The 22,253-nt window shown below is 38.6% G+C and overlaps 2 protein-coding genes and 1 non-coding gene across 3 annotated transcripts; 1 reads left to right on the forward strand and 2 right to left on the reverse strand.

Moving 5' to 3' along the window:
* Positions 1–783: 783 nt before the first annotated feature.
* Positions 784–5,045, forward strand: LOC113697013 (thylakoid lumenal 15.0 kDa protein 2, chloroplastic). Its single transcript, XM_027216427.2, has 7 exons — positions 784–1,103; positions 2,075–2,178; positions 4,005–4,095; positions 4,184–4,252; positions 4,340–4,449; positions 4,553–4,636; positions 4,729–5,045. Exons 1-7 carry the CDS (start codon positions 863–865, stop codon positions 4,759–4,761), a joined length of 732 nt encoding a protein of 243 aa, XP_027072228.1. The 5' UTR covers positions 784–862; the 3' UTR covers positions 4,762–5,045.
* A 119-nt stretch (positions 5,046–5,164) lies between these two features.
* On the reverse strand, positions 5,165–7,910 carry LOC113697014 (uncharacterized). The gene is made up of 2 exons (XR_011815675.1): positions 5,747–7,910; positions 5,165–5,637 (listed from the first exon to the last, which is right to left on the reverse strand). It is a non-coding gene; the product is annotated as an uncharacterized protein (transcript).
* Positions 7,911–15,627: 7,717 nt separating this feature from the next.
* Positions 15,628–18,456, reverse strand: LOC113696079 (heavy metal-associated isoprenylated plant protein 3). The gene is made up of 5 exons (XM_027215412.2): positions 18,263–18,456; positions 17,906–18,086; positions 16,964–17,193; positions 16,660–16,747; positions 15,628–16,505 (listed from the first exon to the last, which is right to left on the reverse strand). The coding sequence occupies exons 1-5, from the start codon at positions 18,269–18,271 to the stop codon at positions 15,952–15,954; spliced, it is 1,062 nt and encodes a 353-aa protein (XP_027071213.2). The 5' UTR covers positions 18,272–18,456; the 3' UTR covers positions 15,628–15,951.
* Between the last annotated feature and the right edge of the window lie 3,797 nt (positions 18,457–22,253).

Below are 22,253 nucleotides of genomic sequence, written 5' to 3' on the forward strand. Positions count from 1 at the left end.
TATGCTTTTTGCATGGTTTATTCTGCTACATTCTTATTGATTTGGGGCTTATTTTAGACAGCTTGATATCAACTATTATGGGCTTTTATCAAAGCTAAAAGCTGTTGTTACCGTTGTGCGTCGTTCTTTTAGTCAGGTCTAGTGTGGAGGAAAGATTCAATCTACAATTTGGTTTGCCTAAACCTTGGAGATATAATAATTATCCCTTGATGAAGGGTCCACTTTCATTCCAATGGCTGTTTCGAGGGCTGAATATTGACCTCTTCGTTTTTCCCTTATGTTGTTTTGGTAGCAGGAAGGATAACCTGAGGTTATCATGAATTGCAAATTAAGCTGTAGAGACGGGTCAATTCCCTTGTAAAGCAAATAAAGCAAGCAAACACTGGCCTGAACATTTATTACTTCTGTTCTGCTGATTTTTGGAGACGCTGCAAGTTACTGTAAATTTACTCTTTACTTGACGGCCAGAATGAAGTTTCGATTGTTGGACGGATTCTAAAAATCGAGGATGAATTAACCTTTTGGTTTGAGAACTTCTACGTGTAAATGTCATGCTGAAAGGAGAAAATTAAAAAAAAAAAAAAAATTCACGATCTCCAAAATGAGCTCCTAGCTGGGCCAGCTCCATACTGGACGGAAGCGCGGGTGAGAGCTACTGAATGCGTGGCGGCCCGATTATAAACGCTTGCTTGCCAATCGTAGAACCACGTCTTCATCTCTCGCTGTCTCATATCCTATTCCTATCCTCAAAATTCATTAAAATGAGAAAAATCAATAAATATATAAGGATCGTAGCGATGCTTGTTTTTAATTCCTGTAAAAACAGAAAGTGTTCTGCGAGTTCCGAGGAAGTTGAAGCCAAATGGGCTTTCCCCTTCTTTACCAGCATCCGCCATTATCTATTGCCACGTTGATGCCCGCTTCTGGGCCCAAGTTCCCGGTTTACCCGAAATATAAAGCATCAGCGACGCAAAAAGAAATCTCCATCCTTGGCCAAAAATCAACACAACTACTCTCGTCAAAATGGTTTGCTGATAATCTTCGGTCCGGGCCGGTTAACTTTTTCCTCTCGGGCTCTCTAGCTCTCGCACTTTCTCTGGCGGGTAAGTATGTAACTTTAATTCAGCATCATCTGGAACGCATAATCTTGAACACTGGCCATTCTTTCATTCACGGTTTGGTTTGGTTTGGTTTGTTCTTACGTTGTGTCATGCGCAAGTTTTATGTGCTGGGATTGCAAGTCAAACTCCAGCTTTTTTATTTTGGTCGGATTTCTTTGTTGAACCTGCAAATGTGTAAGCATGATGGAGTCATGATTTCACTATTTTCGTGTTCGGTTATTGTGATTTTGATTTCCCATGCTACGGGATGTTATTGTCTGGTTGGTAGCTAATAAACGATAAACTACCTGGGTTTAAATGCCCATTATTGATCTTTGATGCGATGTTCTGGTTAGTTCCATTTGTAGTTTGATAGAATCTGTGTTGTCTCTTTTGGTGAAACTTGTACCAAAATAAAAAAGAAAAAAACATGCTTTTGACATGCAAATTAATCAGTGATTGATTGTAATCCTAAAGATTGCAGAATGGTATATATATATATTCTTAAGAGAATGCTTACTTCTCTTAACAATTTAAAGTATTTTTAATGCTTGAATGTCTGTGATGGGGGGAAAAAATGGAAAAGGCAACCGTTTTCCATATCAAAATAGACATGTAGGGGAGAGCTACGCATCAATACTTAGGGGGAAGTTTGTTGTGTTTTTGAGGTCTTAGATGATATTTATACATATTACTTCACTGCTAGATTGTTGAAGTTTTTTGCGTGTGTAAAGATGAATTTGTACTCTTATGGACCTTCTATTATAGTCTTGTACTAGTCTATTGTTTAGCTTCCAATGCACTTCATACGTGTTACTCTTATGGGCTCTTTTGCAGTAAAATGCCCCTCTTGGACAGTAAATGTAAAAGGGACATTGTGGAATTATCATTGTGATGAACACATTCTGTATGGTTATTGAGGCCTTCTGCATTAATTAAGCTGTGGATGAATAAAAGTAACAAATAACTTGTAGGAGTTGGAATTGCTGAGGGAAAGGTTGGGGTTAACAAGCCAGAATTGCTTCCTAAGGAGTTTACACCAGTTATTGATGTTGCTGGATTCCTCTCAGATGGCCAGGTTCGTGACTGTTTCTGTTAAATGTAGGACACATATGTAGATATTGGGTACTCTGTGATTAATATCCTTATGCTTTTCCACTGTTACTAATAATTCTCTCCTTTTGTTCCTGTGCATGTCCCATTGCAATGTACATTTTTGTGCTTTCCTGATTCCATGGTGTCTTGACCAATAGAATGAATTTGCCCGTGTTGATTACTTCTCTAACATGTTTTGCATAAATGAGTTCTGAGTTCAGCTTCAGTCAGCAACATCACATTCAGAAACCGTAGTTCTTTGTCATTCTAAATGCATGAATGAGCTTCATAAGTTGCCAACTCTCCTTCCTAAAATGTGCTATTCTGCTGAACTAAACTCACTCGGTTTGAAAGAAACCTCTGGAAGCTAGTTTTGCCCAGCACTATCCTGGTTGTACAGATGGTTGGGAGTCTGGTTCGTGAATGTACACAAGATGTAATTGCTTTAAGACTCAGCCTTGTGGAGTAGTTTACTACTGAATGTGAACTCCCTTTACTCCAGTTAAACTATCCCTAGCTTGAAGTTTGAACACATGTTGATAGCAAAACAAAGCAACACTCAAGACTCCAACCCCGTGAAAGCTCTTTAACTCTCCAATGGATGTAGGAATGGAGCAATTTAAGACCAAGGCTATTGCACTTTGCTTAACCTGCACAAAATAAGAAACACTAAGAAAAGCAAAGTTAAGATTGTTAGTAGACAAATAAGTACTCTCACTAATTCCCTCAATTTTTGCAATCATACTCTCCATCTCAAGCGAACTCTCACTCATCTTTTCACTCAAGCACAATTCACTCTCTTTTTCATTATCACTCCCCTTGATTATTATTTCATGTACATTCACACTTTGTATATTACTGCGCTCACTCTCAACTTCCTCCTCCTATTCCTCAATTTTAATAATGATTTCTTCAAATTCAACTTCACTTTGGATGAGCTTAGGTGGATTTTCATTGGCAACAGTGTCCATAAAGTTCATATTAGAAGATGCCTGAGTATTGCATTTAGTTTTCTCCTTTACTTGCTTCTCATGTAGAAGTCGTTGGTGGATATCCCACCATGACTCCTCATGTGACTCATTCTTAGAAGTAGGTGTGGAATTTGTCAGATGAAACTCCTGTTTCCTCCTTTGAAGTCACTTTTCAATTTTAATCACCATACTTACCACATCCTTCAACTTCATATGAGGTAGAATTTCAATATGATCACCAATCTTTCTATTCAAACGATCCAAAAATTGGTTAATGGTAGTGTCTAGATCTTCTTCAATCCCAGCTTGCTTCATTATTGACTCCATCTCTTCAAAATACTCAACCACGGTCTTAGAATTTAGATTAAGTAAGTGGAATTTTTGCAGCAACTCTCTAAAATAAGTAGGAGTATATCTCTTAAGCATTATCTTCTTCAATGCACTCCAAGTGGCAATTGATGGTAGACTACATAATCGACGTTCCTTCACAAATTGATTCCACCATGTTAAAGCATAATGATTAAAAGCACAGGTAACCAAAATTACCTTCTCCTTCTCAGTATAAGATGTAGTTGCTTTAAGACTGAGCCTTGTGGAGTAATTTACTACTGAACGTGAACTCCCTTTACTCCAGTTAAAAGTCATTCCTGATTTTGAAGAAAAATGCTCTGATGGATGGAAAGGTGTCATGGAAAACTTATTTCTCCAGGGTGGAAGTCTGTTCTGTTGGTTACTTATTTGCTAGTCATGTTGTGCCTAACAAATAAAAGTGCACCAGTTTTACTGAATGATGATGACTAACTAGGCAGGGTGTCTTAATGTTGTCAAATATCGGCAGGAGAATAGACTTGCACAGGAGATTGCTGCAATTGAAAAGGATACTGGATTTAAATTGAGAGTTTTGGCACAGAACTACCCTGATACACCTGGTATAAGCATTGAATTTCTGATTAGCATACGGCTCTTAAGATAGTGATTCCATGTATTAAGAGAAATTTCTCTTCCAACTTGTTTCAGGGTTAGCAATCAAAGATTTCTGGAAGGTGGATGATAGAACTATTGTTTTCGTGGCTGATCCCACCTTCGGTAAAGGCCTGATATTACTGCCTTATGATCCCCTTATCTATGTCATTATACTTACTTTTTTTTTTTCTTGGGTCTTCTGTATCTCAGGAAACATATTGAATTTTAATGTTGGGGCTTCAGTAGATATAGATGTGCCTCGTAGCTTTTGGGGACGTTTGGCAGGCAAATATGGAAACATGTTTTACTGGAAAGAGAAGGTGAGTTTAATGCATTCACAATCAGAATCAATTTGTTTATTTTAATCAATCAGGATTGTTAGAAACCAAAAGCCGTTATATATATACCCAATACATGTGACAGGGAGAAGATGCATCTATTGAAGCTGCTGTTGTGGCAATAGGGAACTGCTTAAGAGAACCAGTAGGTGCTAACAATTGCTCTGAGGTGAAATAATATATGTCTCCAGGATACTCCAGAAATTGTGTCCACCCTTAACTCACTGTGACAGAGTAATAGTATTCTCGATGAAGCTGCAGTCGCGTCGGAGCCACGGTGCGACGAAAGCGTGAGAGGGAGGAAGAATGAAGGTTCCTGTTTCTGGCAATAGCAAGCAAAGCTGCAGTTGCACTCCTCATGGGTGGAGGGAGGATGTATGTAAAGCAGCGTACTGTTGATATGTGAGAAATTACTTGTTTGCGATTCGAAGTCTGATGCGGAAAGGGCTGATTGCGGCGATTATTGTATTCTTTGCGGTAACATGGAACACTTTCACGCATTCCCCTAAGCCATACGGTTAGTGTAAAGACTTTTTGATCGAGCGTACACATAAGTGCACCTGAAATATGTTATCGCACGTCTCATGCTTGCGGTTCTATAGAACGACGCGACGCCTGAAGTGATATCACAGTAAATTTCAGATGGCACTAAATTTTACCCTCAAAAAAATATATAACCGCACTTTAATATTCAGTATACATCGAATATTTATTTTATTTAATAAGAACACCCAAAACATCGAATACTTGTGTAGGTGTTTAATGAACTTAAAGGTACCGAAAAAACAAATATTTTCTTGCCTCTCCCAAGCCAAACCGGCAGAGCATTTATTTCCACTAATAATACTGGCAGTATAAGCAGCAGCATTTATTCTCTGCCTCCGTCGGGAGGAGGGCATTTGATCAAACAGTTGGCCTTCGCTCAAACCCTGTCCCCGGGTCGTCAGTACCAGGAAACGTCTGGAAGCCAGTGACAGCTGCAGCAGGTGGGCCCCTCCGACACCGCTGCTCCATCTCCTGAACCTTCTCGGAAGGCCCTGAAAACAAGGCCTCCACTGAGCCATCCCGTCGGTTGCGAACCCAGCCCTTCAACCCCAACTCCGAGGCATTTTGCACAGTCCAATCCCGGTAGAAAACCCCCTGCACTCTTCCCTTTATCACAACCCTTTCCTAAGTAAAGGGGGAAAAAAGTCCAACAAAACTGTTATATGACAGCTAAAGACTCAGTAAATTGTCCAGAAAACAAAAAAAAAATGAAAAAAAAAAGAGTGGGGCTTACGGTTTTAGTGGGGGGATTGGAATTGGATTCGGGAGGTGGAGTGGCTAAGGAGGACATAGGAGATGAGAGAGAATGTGTACGAGGTCGAAGCAGAGGATATAGAGGAGGACTAGGAATAGGAATAAAATCGCGAATCGGAAGAGAATGTAAATGAAGACGAAGAGTAATAGGAAGTAGAAGAAGAGGAAGCTGGGTGGGTCGTCGTATTCCCTGTAGTAGGTTAATGCCATTTCTGCTTCTGGGCCATAAGTGGAGCTGCTCTACCCGAGGGTTCCGGAATATAAGGGATTTGCTGCAGCGGAGCATCGTCACACCGTTCAACTAGTTTTGGTTTCCATACGTGGAGAGTGGAGAATGGTGGGAGGAACATTCAAGAGCCAGGAGTACGTATGTAGGCATCTTGTGGTTCTCTTTCGATAGTGGATTTCAGAATCTTCGGGGCAGGCCCAAGGTCTTTGTCCTTAAAAATCTGTTCGTTCTACTTGGTCCTATGATATTCTTTTGGCGGTTATGTGTTAACTCCATGTTGGCCCCTCAAAAAAATGTCTCATGCGCGGTGGAGGAGTTGATTGTGAATTAAAAAGAAATCAAAGGCTCTTTGGTAATTTCATGCAATTCTAATCTCTTCCCTTCTACTTCTTGATTGTCTTTGTCTAGCCCCCCCCTATCTCTCTCTCTCTCTCTTTAGATTGTCACGGCTAACTTACAAGTAAAATCTATTAATGATGATAGTAGAAGGGCGATAAATGTGTTCTACGGAACAAATTTTACCTAAAGCTGCAATTATAAACTCAAGAGCCCGTGATATAGAAGGAACCTTTTCTGTAATTTGCAGATATTTTTTTTTCTTTTTGGGTCTAAATAGAAATTTCAAACCTTACAAAATGAAAGGAAGAAAGAAGAGGAGTTGAGAGTCAAACCAACGACTTACGATCATCCAACTAATATCCCTACTCGCCCAGTTGGATCTTAGGAACACAAATCCTCTTTTTAAATCACACATCAAATCAACCTAGCTTGTTCTTCGCTTAGTTGATTAGTGAGCAACGCTCTTTGTGTTGTGGGTTCCATTAGTGGACTTAGCAGCAACCTCCCTGTTTTCCTGTCCCGGGCACATCGTTCTTCAGGGTTGTGTGAGTTTAGGATTTAAGTTTCGCAGAAGGCTCCAAAAGTTAGCGCCTTTTGGGGTTCTCCTGTGAAGTTAGTTTAAATGTTAAATTTGCCAATTTCGATAGAAAAAAAAAAAACGCTCTTTACAGACTCGAACTTTTGGAAATTGTCTGCTTTTGTGTACTATTTTGTCTAATGGGCTTCGTTGAGGAGATACGCTAACAATAAATTCTGAGAAGCCCAACTACGGTCCACCATGGCAACCTCTCCCATCTCCGTTGAGAAGCTGTGGTCTTTTGTGAAATAGCTAAAGTCCTCGGCCAAAACCCAGTAGCCTGGTTGCTATTCACTAGGTTCCATTTGGATAATACCCAAATACTACTACTGTATAGTCTGTATTGTTGATTCGCAAGTCGTAATCTAAAACATCTGGTGCGGCAAACACGCAAGACATGCGCCCATTTCGCCAACCGTGCGATATCAGGTTTGACTATGCCCACGATCTTATCCCCCATCCGTGATCCAAAGTCAAAAAGGCTGCTAGACTGAATAGTGAATACTAATCAAAATCAAACTCCCGTGCTTTTCGGGTCTCATGCAACTTGCTAGTTGAGAACCGAAGAATCTTCAAGAGAATTTTCATGCAGTCTCTTGTTTTCAGCATGGCCTTGCGTCATTGCGTGGGCTACTGATTCTTAAAACCTTGACTTCTTTGATTGCCATTCGCAAGAATTGTGATCCGGAGGCCGTCTCTTAATTTGACACCAGGTTTCTCAGCTTCAGTCATTCCTAGGCCCCTCCTGGGAAGTGAGCTTTTTTTTTTTTTGGCTAATTTTTCACCTACAAATTTTTTAATAATTGTATCTTCTTCAAAATTTTTTAAAATATATATTTTAAAATATTCAAAAAACACACAAAAAAATTTGTCATTTTTTCTTTCTTCTTCTTCCTCCCCCACCTCAACATACCACCACCACTTCTGCCGCCAACTACCATCGGCAGCCACCTCTTCATGTGCCGACAGAGGTTTTTTTTTTTTTTTTTTCCCTTATCTTCTCCCTCTCCTCCTTTCCTCTTCCCTCCCCTCTCCCCTTCCTCCCCGACCACCTTCCCCCTTCTCCTACTCCTCCCTTGATCGGGTGACCAGATCGTGATCAACCAGAGTCGTCGCGATCTGGTCACACGACCGGCTCACGGTTTAGGACCATACACTCAAAAGGCAAATAAGAAATGATGTACACGGTTTTCATTAGGAAAAGAATATCCCATTTGAATAATGCAACAAAATTGCCCAGTAGATAAGGAAGACAGGATCCTTTTATCGGATTCAATAATGTATGCCTGTCTATCATGACGTTTTCGGATGTAAAAGCATCATTCTTAGTCGACCTCACGGAGAGATTCATGCCTTATTTGGATCGTGATTTTTTGATATTTTTTATAAATATTTCTCTTTAAATGTTTTTCAATTTTTTTTTTTTTACCTCACGTACGTCACATCATTAAAAAAATATATGTCCCCAAAAACTACTCAAAAAATGTAATCCAAACCTGCTCTTAATATTCTCTCTAAAATTTACTTATACTGCTTGACTAGTGTATCATATTGGTAAGGTGGGAATAGTACGTACATTTCAAACCTTATACTATTTGTAAACATAAATACTATAGAAACACTGAACGCCTGAATTGTTATTTGTTAGAGTTTCTGTAGAAAAATATATTATAACGATCTGAGGTATATGAGATAAAAAAAAATGATTCAAAACTATGATAACGGAAAATATAAATTTTTTTTTTTTTTTGAAAAACTTCAATTTGAAAACCAGGCCGCCATAAAAAGATGTAGGCTAGCATTATAATAAGCAAAAATATTATAGAATCACGAAACTTTGAAGCTTAGTGTTGTTCTAATTTTTTTTTCTGGCGTGTAAACTAATTTCATTTATTCGGACAAACTAAGAGCATAAAAATTTAACAATATAGTCATATCACCATATTATTGGGCAGAAATCGGAAGCATATAAGTCCAGGATTACACATATTTTTCTCCGTCACCTAACACGATATTACCTAGGAAAATAGTTGCAATTCTCAAGTCCGCTGCTTTTAACATTTCACGAAGGCCCCCGCATTCTTTATATTCAGATTTATGCTTGTGTTGTTTTCAATTTACCTCTCCGTTCTTTATAAAGGCCCCGCCCGGAGGAAAATGCGTGGCGTGCCAATTCAAATGGCGACATGGCGCCACGTGTGAATGACGTGGAGAGGGACCCGATACGTCCCTTTCATGTCGCCTCTTCCCCTTTGGAGTCAAAATTTATTCCATCGGATTCCTCAACCCCAAACCAATTTCATACTCTCCCCTCGCATCACGCATTCACATGTGCATCACATATATATTCCATACATGGCATGTCAAATGCATGTACATGAAACCCGCGCACACACACACACACACACATACGTATGTCCTCGTAGTAGTAATAAAAATAATAATACGTATAGTCGCAGAACAAGCCAAAATAAACGTTGGCCTCGTCATAGTCATAGCTGAGTCAGAAAAAATTACAAGGTCAATCCCTCGTGAGTCAGCACGCTCTCTTGTTTGTTTAGCAATTTTGGTTTTGTCGTTGTAGTGATGCGGACGGAAACCATTCCCAATTAATTTTGTTTATCTTCAACTACTAGTCTCTCTCACCCACTCACTCTCACACACACACACACACAACACGCAACACGCAATCGAGAGCGCGCGCGCGCACACATATATATATATATATATATATATATATATATGTATAGAGGCCACGGGCCACTGTCCCAACACCAGTTTTTGAGTGCTTAGTCTATACATTTTTAATTGAATTATAATCCATGCGAAAGACACACGACCTAATGTCGTAACTGCATGTGCTTTAGATTAATACTTGGAAAGCAAACAAATGGGTACGAGTTGGTCTGTATGTGTATGTGCTCATGGACATGGCTAAGACCCTACCCCTCTTGTAGGCAAAAACCGGTTGAAATCAAGAAGCATTTTATCCTTGTTGATAAATGAGTTGTTTACCAATATTCCATCGTCCATTTGCAAATGAAGGAGACTAGATTGAAGTCTTTGCTGAACGAGAGCTGTCTGCGCTGATAAATTACACCAACAAAATGAAATGAAAATTTAAGAAGGTAAAAAAAAAAAAAAGAGGATAATGTGAAAAAGGTTGGAGTGTATGGGGGAAGAGGAAGACATCTCTAATAATGTTGCTCAAAAACAGAAAGAAAGAAACTCTATACATGTCTTGAATCTGATGCACTCTAGAGTCGTGACGTTGTGTGGTTAGGGCATGCCACTTCGAAGTACTGCCCGATTAAATTGATTATCCAACGTCATCATAAAATTCATTAGGACATGAATCAATCACTCTTTTTTTTTTTTTTATCTGGAGTTGTTAAGACATTAGTGCAACGACGACGTCAGCGATATTAGCAGCCTGCTGGCTGACAAAGAGCAAACGCAAATGCACTTCTAGAAGTTGTTTCGTCGGCCTCGTAATATTATTGTGTGCTTGCATGCAGATAAAAAGCAGTTGCCATCGAAAATTACTACATACGTACTTGACTGAGAAAGCAAGAAAAGAATGGGATGATCATCATTCATCGCATTATTGTCTTCTTTTTTTTTTTTTTCCGGCAACGATAGATGTTATATAATCTACTCTAGTCTAATCTAAGGAAAGAAGCAGGGGATGGTCAACTAAGACCAATCACATATTATGACTAAATTGTGGGAGGCAGGAGTTGATCCCATGACCCCGGCATCACTATTATGGTGATGACTACCGGATCAAATGGCCAGTGGCATCGCATTATTGTCTTCAAACTAGCCAACAATTCAAAAACCGCAAGCAAATAGGATGGAGACGTAACTTGGAAACTATGGTCACGGCACTCGTCAATTCCGTTGAACAAATGTATACACTTTTCTGACAAGTTTATTCCACAGCAATAGCAAATAGGGAATTGACGGAACGTGGTCAAGGTTACTGGTCGGCTTTGGAAAGCAAGGGTGAATGGAAATCTGGAACTACTCCTGAGTCCTGTCCTGGGCAAATACTACCCACCTAGTAAAAAGTTAGGTCAAAAGTATATAACTAGCTAGACCTACGTTATTACTATTACGGATGAGGTGATCCGTGGGGACGGACACATTTCAAAAACTAGAAAGTTTTAAGCTTTGTCTTTTTTTTTTTATTTTTTATTCTTGACTCTTCTAAATAATTATACTTGCTTAGTAGTTGAGTACTAGTACAATATACTACTACACACCGGTGGTCTACGTAAATCTTGGATTGCAGAGGGGATGGAATCCCGTGCAACGTGTGTAAGCATGCATAATTAAATCCCGAATCACAAAGATGTAGTAATGCTAAACTCAATCATTTGGTCATGGTACAGTGTTAATTGTTAAATATTGACATATGGAAGCAGTAGAATGCATTGGACAGAACCCACATACATTGTCATGGTAGACGCTTTTTGAATCGGATTATATCAGTGTTGGTGTTGGTTGATATAATATATATATATATATATATATATATATTATATATTGATTTAGGGTGGACAAGAAGGGCTCCGGAAATCAAAGGCATGGTTTTGGCCCTTTTGGGACATGTAATTTAATTGGAAAAAAAAAAAAAGAAAAGAAAATGGTTTTGCTAGGTTGGTAAAATTTCATCAGGGAACATGGTGGTTTTTTAACTGACATTGACACTTGAACCAGTCCAGCCGTCGGTCCTGGGCAAGAAGTAAGAAGGAACGAAGAAGGAGGCCGGTCATTGTCAAAACCCATCGGATCAAACGTGGAGACACGTGGAATCTTGCCCTACCACTTCGGACGCTCTCGTGGATTTGGGCCCCAGCACAACATTATCCAAAAGGGCTTGTATTCTATCTTCTTTTATTCTTTGGGTAGCTCCTTAATTAACATGAACCTTTCCAATTGGTCGTTCCATTTTCGGATGCCATGGGGAAGGGGATCATTTCCAGGGTGACTCTTTTTATGAGTTTTCAGGCCACCATTATGAACTAGAGAGAGACCATGGGTCGGCTATTAGGGCAACGGGTGTGTGAGTTAGGTTTATAGGAGCATTATTTATTGAGGATCAAAAACAAAGAGTTTGTTTGGATAAGAATTTATTTGGATAATTTGTTTGATCCAATTACTGTAACACTTTTTGTGATGTGATGTACGTGAGATAAAAAGATGATTGGGAATTGTGTGTATGATGCAAGCAAAACAAATCTGAAATTTTTATTCCAAATTCTTGTTGTCCAAACAAACTCAAAAATTTGTGATCGCGGATGCAACGTAACGATTAGAATTTCAGAAAGTGAAAAATATCCAGGTAGATTATATTTCTGTTGTGCCAAATGTGACTATATCAAGTAGTATAATAACATTGAAGAAGAAAAAGTGAGTAGTGACAGAAAAAAGTTAGGTTGATTTTTCACATTAGACAAAAAATCATCAATTTGAGAATGCTCTGGTTTCTCGAGTTTTCTCTTATCAAAGCTATTATTATTATTTTTATTTTTTTTACAATAATGGTACTGTATAACATCTTGACTCTTCAAGTTGTTTTACCTCCAACTAATGGACAGGAAAAAATATATTTGATGCAATTTCATTTTTCATTTTTGCAACAGTAGACAATGCTCGAGGTTTTTGGGTAATTTGGTCATTTGAAAGCCACTGATGATGGCGACATTTAGTTTCATCTATTTATCTGAAAAAGGAGGGTAATGTAATTTTTAATATTAGAGAGTATTTAAATGCAATTGTCAGAAATCTTGAAGGAGGCTTCTAAAATTATCTCAAATGAAAGATAATAAGAATGAAGGACACGAAGCCCAATTATTGTTAACATATCTGCTTTTTGAGTAGACTATTAATCTGGGAATCGGTGATTAGTATGTTTCTGATGATCCTATTAGTCAACATGTTGGCGATTAGGAGACTGACTGTCCCAAACGTAAACCAAGTATGGAAGGTCCTAGAAGGCCAGAAGAACCTCGGGTGTTTGTTCCTTCTTTCGACTGAGAATAACATCATGCTGTATATCATCGAATGGAAGAGAAAAAAGGGTAAAATAATTTTAAAATTTTATTTAATGATGCTAGTTAGTCACTGCTTAACAACGCTTTCAATCTATGTATTTGCTGTGCTATTGATGGGCCTAACGGAATTACCAGTTCGTGCATTGCCAATCATAAAAAGAATTGATCATTTCGATTCGTTGTTTTTTTTTTTTTATATAAATTTTTTCTTAATGTTTTGGCTATATATATATATATATATATATATATATATGTATAATGAGAATTTGTCTTCATGCACTTTTCCGGGGACAGCTGTGATCTGATCGAGATCCGGATACGTGTTTTACATCGATCCCTCCCGACGGTACTAGTTTAATAATTGAGCACTCCATTGCCGAAAACAGAATCGTCTCCATCGCTGAAAACTAGTACGTACCCCGACAAGTTTGGAAATCTCTACTGCAGTTTCCTTTCTTGTTTTTTTTTTTTTTTGAAACTGCAATTAATAGACAAAGAGTTTTCCGTTGTTCTGAATGCAGTTTATATATTTCAGAGTAGGCTTTGGCATTATGTGTGTGTGTCCCTCCGTCCCGTTTTGTTAATCTTGATTTTTTTTTTTCACACAGATTAAGAAAGTGTAATTAATTTGGTTGGAAACATAAATTTAGATTAATAATTTCCTAAAATACCCTTATGCTAATCAATGCAGTCAATGTATTCAATGTATTGGAAAAGCTCAATGTATTCAATGTAGTGGGTTAGTATTTAATAACAATGTATTAATAACAAGATATTTAATAAGGGTATTTTAGACAATTTGAAATATTACTACATTTCTTAATGGGAAAGTGGACTACAATTTGGGACGGACGAAAAAGGAAAACAATACTAACAAAGTGGGACGGAGGGAGTATATATATATATATTTTTAAAGACTGGGTACTATAACAAGCGTCTTAACATTTAGTCAAGTTTTAGCACTGCCGAAATCAACAGGCCGCAAATGCTTACAAATGGTCGCTGAAAAATAGATGAAGATGTAACATCGCTGAAAGGTTGATTTTCAAAGTAGCCAACAAAGTCACAATAGTGCTCGAAGAAAGGGAAATGTGCTATCCAAAGTTTTTCCATTCCTGTGCGTTACAATCAACAAAATTTTCAACCGTGGTGCGATTCTCCAAAGCGAGTCTTGATTCGTCTTCAAGGAATTCAGAAAAATCACTCAAAAAAAGCCGTTTCGAAATTGCTTTTGAAAGCTTTCCTCCACGGCTTAGCCGTTGACTATTTCTCTCTTCTTTTTTTTTTATTCAAAAATTTCTCCCCGTGCCTTTGAAGATTGAACAATTAATATGACCTTGAACTTTTTCCTCTATTGCGACGCCTGAGAGATGAATTTGGGATTTATCTCTAGATCCTAGTTGCGAAAATAAAATAACGGTCGTTAGTGGAAGATCATGCGGAAGTGGAAAATTCTGTGTTGGCACATTTGAACATTTTGATGGGATGGACATGTGGTTTGTTGAATTCCTGGTACGACTGCTTGCACATAGAAATCATGTGGGTGTTGGAGGTCAAGGAAGCCGCCGCCACATCCCGCAACTAATTTCGCTAATTGCGTGCTGCCTGACGGCTGCTTGCTTGATCCTCAAAGCAAGCAAGCAACAGGCCGCAATTCAATGAAATCATCATTGAATGCAACCGCTCGTGTTTTATTTCGATTAGCATGAACTTGAGCGACTACCGGCTTGTTAAATACTACTCCCTCCGTCCCACTTTGATAGTCCTGTTTTCCTTTTTCATCTGTCCCAAATTATAGTCCACTTTCCAATTGAAGAATGTAGTTGTATTTTAATTTTCCTAAAATACCCTTATTCAATGTAAGTTGTTGTTACTATAAACCTACCCCATTTAATGAGAATTGATTCTTGTTTTACCTTCAATTCAAGTTCCCATAAAGTTGTACTATATTTAATGTGAGGGTATTTTAAGAAAATAGCAATCTAAATTTACTTTTCCAATAAAATTAATTACTTTTTCTTAAACTGTGTGAAAAAAAAAACAGGACTATCAAAGTGGGACGGAGGGAGTAGCCTTTAATAGGATAATAAAGAGGAGGGGGACAATCTGGATAGGACATTGGAGTGCAGCGATTACGCTTTTAAATGGTCATAATTAACTAAGATGGTGATAGCATAACTCTACATTCCAATTTGGTAATATGCATAAAGTATGAATTAGAAATGTACCCTAATTTTGATTGCACAAAAGTGGTAATTGCCCCGCCTAAAAGCTTAGCCCACACGTTTTTCTCAATAATTTCTCATTTGTATAATGCGTTGTGACTTGTCTGGCCAGGTTTCGCTTTCATTTTTGTCCGGAAGAAATCGGTAAGAGCCCCTCTTCTCCCCAAAAAAAAAAAATAAAAATAAAAAAGGGTGGTCTTGTGCTGATCCGACCACCAGCCGTCCCGATGACTGGTGATGAGGTGAAATGTGAGCAGCGGTCTAAGAAGTAAAAGACAGAACAGATCCCTTGAATTCAACGAGATAAGGTTACACAGTTGAATATCAATATAGAGCGAATGAATGATGCCAGCTTGGATTCTTTGAACCGCAGACTCGCACATCGTATTTCCCTTTCATGGTTTTGAGATAATGTAAACAAAATGCTAATTGAAATTGAACAAAATTGATTATGTAATCGACTTACAACATATAAGTCAAAACCGGAAAAAAAAAAAAAAACAATGAACCAAGCTAATTAATGAAACTAATCAAACCACCCCCCCAATCGACTTGGCGGTTTAACCGTCTCCATAACCTGAGAAATGGCATTTTTATAAAAAGGAAAATCTGTCCCCATATTTACGTTATCGTACTAACCTGGCCAGTCTTTTTTTTTTTTTACTTCCCAGCTATCCATATTTACAATTTTAATTTAATCTGAACTCTCTCTCTCTCCCTCTCCCTTGCTCGGAGAGTGGCGGGGTGTCGTTTTCACATGACGGAGCACGCATTAGGATTTTCGTCGCTGAACATTTGATCATGGGCAGGCAAGTACACCGGTGGCGGTGGAGGTGGCTCGTGGGGGCGGTAGTCCACCACGTAGCCGGTGGTGCCATAACCTCCTTGACCGTACATGGTGGGCACGCTCACACCATAGTCTTGATTTGCATAAGATTGGTTGTACACCGGCATACCATAATAATAATACGTGTGTGGCGTACTAGTACTAGCACCATGGTATTCCAATTTATGCACCCCAACCTTTGGCTCCTCAATGCTTTTCCCTTTGTCTCCTCCGCCACCACCCTTGGACTCCGCAGCTCCTTTCTCGCCACTGCTCTCCTTCTGTTTCTCTTTCTCTTTCTTGTCACCGCCGCCAGCCTCTTTCTCTTTCTTGTCACCGCCGCCAGCCTCTTTCTTCGGCGGCACAACATCCACTGTCCGCTTTAATTTGTCTTTCAAGTAGGGTGTGAGGTCCTTCGCGTCCATTGTCCCCTTCACCGTGACCAAGTCCTTTTCGTTATCAACAACTACTGCTTCTACCCCTGTAAAACAACCAACCAAATTATTATTATTATTATTATTGTTGTGGACCCGAAAAAGAATATTTCAAACTAAAATTACCGAGTCTTTAATCGGTAATTATCTTGAAATTAATAAATATTGTACAACAATCATTTTAACTTTCGTGGGACTTACCATCAATCTTCTTGATGATTCGCTTTATCTTATGCGCGCATCCGTCGCAATGCAGCCGAATCTTCAACACCACTGTACTCACTTGAGGCTGATCAACCACAAGAGGGGGCCCAAAAAATATATATATATAAGATTGCTGGTATGAAAATCATCTACTTGTAAATTTAAGCTCAACTTAAGTCACGTTAATTGGAAAATGGAAAGAAGAAAAAGAAAAAGAAAATAAAGGTCGCTGATGTAACTACAATAAGGTGGAAATTAGGTATTAGTAGTTCTTGCACTAGTAATTTAGTGGGAATTATACCTCTTTGGGCTTCTTGGGCTCGTCCTTCTTTTTGTCATCTGACTTTTTATCGGCTTTGTCGTCAGCCTTCTTGTCTCCTCCGCCACCACTGTCCTTCTTGGAAGGAGGGGAGAGCAGCTCCACCTTCTTCTTGGTCCTTTGCTCGACTTTCTCTCGAAGCCAACCGGGGTCCACATTCCCCGTCACCGTCAACTTGTTGCTGGCGCAGTCCGCCTTGACATCTTCCACACCTTCAATATAAACGTTGGTTAGTTCACCGGCTTGTGAGTCTTAGCTTACGTTATATGCCATTTGCCGTTTCTTCCCTCCGGTCAAAAATATCCCAACTCCATAATACCCTCTTTTGAGGAAAGGACAAGGAGAACACATTCATTAAAGGCCCCAAAAAAAGGCAAAAGAAAATTGACCAATAACTAAATTCATGAAACGTAACGGTAAAATTTATTGGAAACATTTGAACGTTAAACGCGGATCCAATCTGATCAGTCTGGTTCCTTTGAAGCTCCGAAAAATCTCCAACCAACAAATGATCAAGTTAGTTGTACATGACGTTTCAGAGCAGGTATAGTCGTACGTTACATGATTTTTTTTTTTTTTTTTAAAAAGAATCCAGAATTAATCCTAATCCACAATTCCATCCTTCATAAATAAATAAATACTTGTTGGAAACATCAACTTCGATAATGGTGGAAGTAAAATATTATTGTTAAAATAACAAGTACCAGTTGATTATTATTTTCCAGAAGCGTGAATTATTTTATTTGTATGGATTATTCTACAGAAGTGTTCTATGAACATGGGAGACGAAGATGCCGAAAGCTTTTAAAAAATTGCCGTCCAGGCCATGTAAGGCAATACATCATATACCCAAAAAATGGAAATGAAGGGAGAAAACTTTTGCTTTAACAAGACAAAGAGAAAAAGGAAAAAATGTGTTCATACCATCGAAATGCTTAATGGAACGTTTGACTTTCTTGGCACAGCCTTCACAATGCAAGTCCAACTTCAAGACGATGGGGGATTGGGCGTCGTCTTTCTTGCCACCACCGTCGGCAGTCTTCTTCTCTCCTTGATTTTTGGCTTCAGTGACCTTCTTCTCTCCTTCATTCTTTTTCTCATCTTTCTGGAACAAAAAACGTACAGAATCAATTAAAAGCGTGAGCACAGGCACGTAACTACGATGAGAATAATATATGATCAACGCGGAAAATCGGAGAAAAAAGTCGATCGTTGCCTTGGAAGAATAACAAATAGACTTGCGAAGAGAACAGGTGAATGGAATGATGGGTTAATAGTTACCTCACCCATTTGATGATTTTGATACTTGGGATTGTATGATGGTGGGATTCTTTGGGTAGGAATTGTGTGGGATGGTTTGAAGAGAGGAAAATGGAGGCAAAGGTTGGGATATATAGAGAGAGATGAGATTTAGGAAGATGGTGTTCGTTGCGTTCTTGATGAGGTCATCTACCTTTGTACTGTCCCGTGGGGGTATTAGCCAGTAGAGTACTGTTCTAAATACTACTAATACTCAAAGTCTTGAAAAACATAAATTTATTATTACTGGTCCAATAACAAAAAAAAAAAACAAAGAAAGTATAAATACCTGCGCCAGAGAGAGGTGGGTATATATATAACTACGACTGGAGCAGATGCCCGCCCTTGTACAATCATGATGTATGTACATATAGTTATATGTATATATATATATATATGTGTGTATGTATATTAGTATATATGTATGTGGAGTGATGGATGGTAAGAAGATGATGATGATGATGCCGCCGGATTGGACTCACTGGTTACCGCAACCCTGCCCGCCTATGCGAGGGTGTTTGTTTTCGCTTTCGCGACCAACCAACCAGCTGAACTTGACAATTGCCTCACCCTTGACCGCATCAAATTACCGCATTGCCCTTTGCCTACTCCTCTTGTTTCAAGAGCTTCTGTAATCATCATCGGTTTCAATTGTATAGCATAGTGTGAATAGTAACGCAACAGGTCATCTAGGCACTAATATCAATTAATGAGTTTGTTTGGATGGGAGGTTATTTGAAATAATTACTATGCAACTTTTTGTGATATGATGTATGTGAGATAAAAAGATGATTAGAAATTGTGTTTATCATGTAAGTAGAAAAAATATTGAATTTTTTTTTTTGCAAATCTTCGTATCCAACAAATTCAATGGTTTCAATTGTACAGTGTAGCGTAAATAATACTAATACAACAGATCATATAGACATTACAGATAAAGTAATAACAACAAATTTTTGACACTCCTTATCATTGATCGATGAGAGTCTCGGATGTGGAGATTGATTGCTCAACGTTTGTGCAATTATTAATGATGGCTTGTGAGGTTTATGTTACATTACTACGCGGTTGCATTAATTTAAGGAGTGGCGTCTTACGTTGCGGAATAAGGCACATACATAATTGGAAGCTGGATTTTTTGGGTTTCAATTCATGTATAATATGCGTCCGTTCTGGTCACTTGCATCGCAGTCTTGTAAGTTAAACACCAAATTAGCTAGCGTCTGCAATTCCCACTATATGTCAATAATGGAGGACGTCCACGGTTAAAAAATTAACACATATTTTCCATCACAAACAGAAAAAAAGTTTGCAAAAGAAATATTATAGGAGGTAGGTAGTAGAAATTGTTTGCAATATTGAAGGGTTGATTCCACTGCATGAGAGAGCAAGGCTTTTTTTTTTTTTTTTTTTTTGGATCAATCAAAGGAAGAGTTAGGTTGTGTTTGGATTGCATTTTTTGTCATTTTTCATGGAAAAATTACTGTAACGATTTGATATATGTGAAGGAAAAAGATGATAGGAAAATGTGATCACGGAAAACGATAATATTTTTCGACGAAAACAAGCAATCCAAGCATGGCCTTAGTCTATTTCCTGTCACCGTAAATTGGGTTAGCAGAGGTTATTTTTCTTCCTAACAAGTTTAGCAGATGTTCTAACTTCTAACAACACGATGTGCTAATATTATGGTCCTACTTTTCTTTAGTGGGATACAAGCAAGAAAGCAGATAAGGTGGAATATGCGTTTGATTTTTTTTTTTTTTTTGTAATGATCCCCTGACAACTGACAAGAAGCCATTGTATTGTATGGCGTGAAAATAGTTGCTGGTAGCCTCAAAAAGTCTTAATTCGTACGATGATCTATTCCACCAAATTGGTCTATGATACTTTAAGCCATGGTTGATTTTTCCGCCGTGGAAGAATTGGGAAAAGAGAGACCTGCAGTGTGCTACACAGTTTTCTTATACAATAAGGAATTCATGTACTTGCGCTGTGCACGAAGTCAAAAGTGTACTGCCACAGTTGTTTGTTGTACTCTGCCTTCATAGAGTAAATCCGTTTGGTGCTCCCCCTGAAATTCACCAAATCTTGAATCAGAAAGTTAGCCCGGACAACCGCCCCAAAAAAAAAAAGAAAGTAGAAAGAAAAAAGTCTTAAGCACTTATAGGTTTCGCCAAAATTTTTTTAAAAAAAAGGAACAGAGAGATAGTAGTAGTGTTTGTAGAGTTGGAATGCTCCCAAAGAAGCAACAATAATTGAAGCGACGGATGCCGCCGTGAAAAGTTCAATTCAGCGGACGGATCGGAGGAACGACTGCAGTCCCCTCTCGATTTTAAGTGGTGAAAAATGCACATTACATGCACTAACAAACGGAGCAGTAATTTATTCTTGTTTTACGTAACTGTAGGTAGATCCTTGATCCACCCTACACTACAGGATAATTTGTTTACGGGGATATCTGGCTTATCGAACAACACTTGGGGAACCAAAAATGCCACATTTCTTTCTGTGGCTTATTTCAAAAAAAATTCAGGCGAGTGTACTGTACACCCGTATGATTCGATGGTGATTCAGTTCCTTCCGATTTATCCCTGGACCTCTTTAGGCCTGCCCTTTTCCCCTTAGTGTATGATAGATTAGATTTATCGTTTCCGATAAAAAAAAAAAAAGAAAAAGAACAACACTTGGGAAAATTCTGATTACAGGTCAACAAGACTCAACGGACTGTTTGCATGATTGTACTTCTTTCTTTCATTCAATATTAAAAAATGTTATTCGCCCTCCTTATTTTTTGTTAATCAAACAATTTCTATTTATTAAATTACATGATAAAAAAGATTGTGAAAATACAAATAAAAAAAAATCGAGCGGAAACAAAACATTTTCTTATATATTTGACTGTTTGCATAATTATAAAGAGAATAGACTTCTTTGTGAAATGACATCAACAGAAACGGCAGCCTGTGGATTAAATTATGCCGCCGGACTACTCTAGAATTCAAACTTGGCCCCAGATGAGCACGCAGCTGCATTCCCCTTCCGTCAACCATCATCAGCACCCTTGCCTTCGGATCGGGTGTTTACCCCTCCAAGATTTTAGCACTTTTCGTAATGTAAACTGAACTAAGCGTTAAGTGCATAATTTGTCTCTCGTCTTTAAGTTTAATCAATTGCAGCCGCCTGGCGCCGGACAAATTAGCGCTAATCACGTATAGCTGGGCATAATTACATTTTCAGTTGATTATTTGCACCTGGTGAGCTGCCTGTCAAAATCTCCGTCAATTTTTTTTTTTTTTTCTTTTGCCGCAAATGAATTAGTACGCATCAGCATCACCATTATTAACTATCCAAAGTAAATTCCAAAAAAAAAAAATTAATAAGATGGAAATTTTCGGCAGGTCATGGTCGGGAGACCAGACACATCACCGGCCAAGTTACATGTGCATGTCATGTTTGATAGTACATAGTTGTGGCGGTGAATATAATGGTACCCCTCAAAAAAGAAGAAGAAGGAAAAAAAGTCTTTAGTTTCTCACACTGTGAGATGATCGCGAAACGCGAGCGATACTTGGATATTAGCTCACTGATTACACAACCGGTGGTGGTACGAGGCCAAGCGAGCGAGGATCCACTTTGGTCAGAATATGAATCATGAAAAGTCCATTATCATTAGTGAGTGACAAGAACTGATTAAGCATACATGCACTCAATGGCGAGAGATCATGACTTGGGAAAAAAGCAAAGAAAATTATGGCAGCGGCCTAATTACGTGGTAAGTTTAGTTGGTAATAACCGGAAGAAAGAAGCAGTAGGTGTGGGACATGATATGCCATGGGGATCTCTAGTTTGGTCCGTCCGGGAGTTATAGCATATTGGTGGTACATGGTTTGATTATTGGGCGTAATTAGTTACTGCCCGCCTGTGCACTCCAGAGGCAAAGAGTAAAGACTAGAGAGGAGGACCCACCCCC

The sequence above is a fragment of the Coffea arabica genome, chromosome 6c (assembly GCF_036785885.1).
Source record: "Coffea arabica cultivar ET-39 chromosome 6c, Coffea Arabica ET-39 HiFi, whole genome shotgun sequence".
Lineage (NCBI taxonomy): Eukaryota > Viridiplantae > Streptophyta > Magnoliopsida > Gentianales > Rubiaceae > Coffea > Coffea arabica.

Coding starts and splice junctions, on each gene's coding strand:
- LOC113696079 (XM_027215412.2), bottom strand. Junction 16,748..16,963: donor AGCCCAAGAAGCCCAAAGAG/GTATAATTCCCA, acceptor GTGGTTGATCAG/CCTCAAGTGAGTACAGTGGT. Junction 16,506..16,659: donor AATCATCAAGAAGATTGATG/GTAAGTCCCACG, acceptor GTTGTTTTACAG/GGGTAGAAGCAGTAGTTGTT.
- LOC113697013 (XM_027216427.2), top strand. CDS start 863: ATGGGCTTTCCCCTTCTTTACCAGCATCCGCCATTATCTATTGCCACG. Junction 4,096..4,183: donor GAACTACCCTGATACACCTG/GTATAAGCATTG, acceptor AACTTGTTTCAG/GGTTAGCAATCAAAGATTTC. Junction 4,253..4,339: donor CGTGGCTGATCCCACCTTCG/GTAAAGGCCTGA, acceptor TCTGTATCTCAG/GAAACATATTGAATTTTAAT.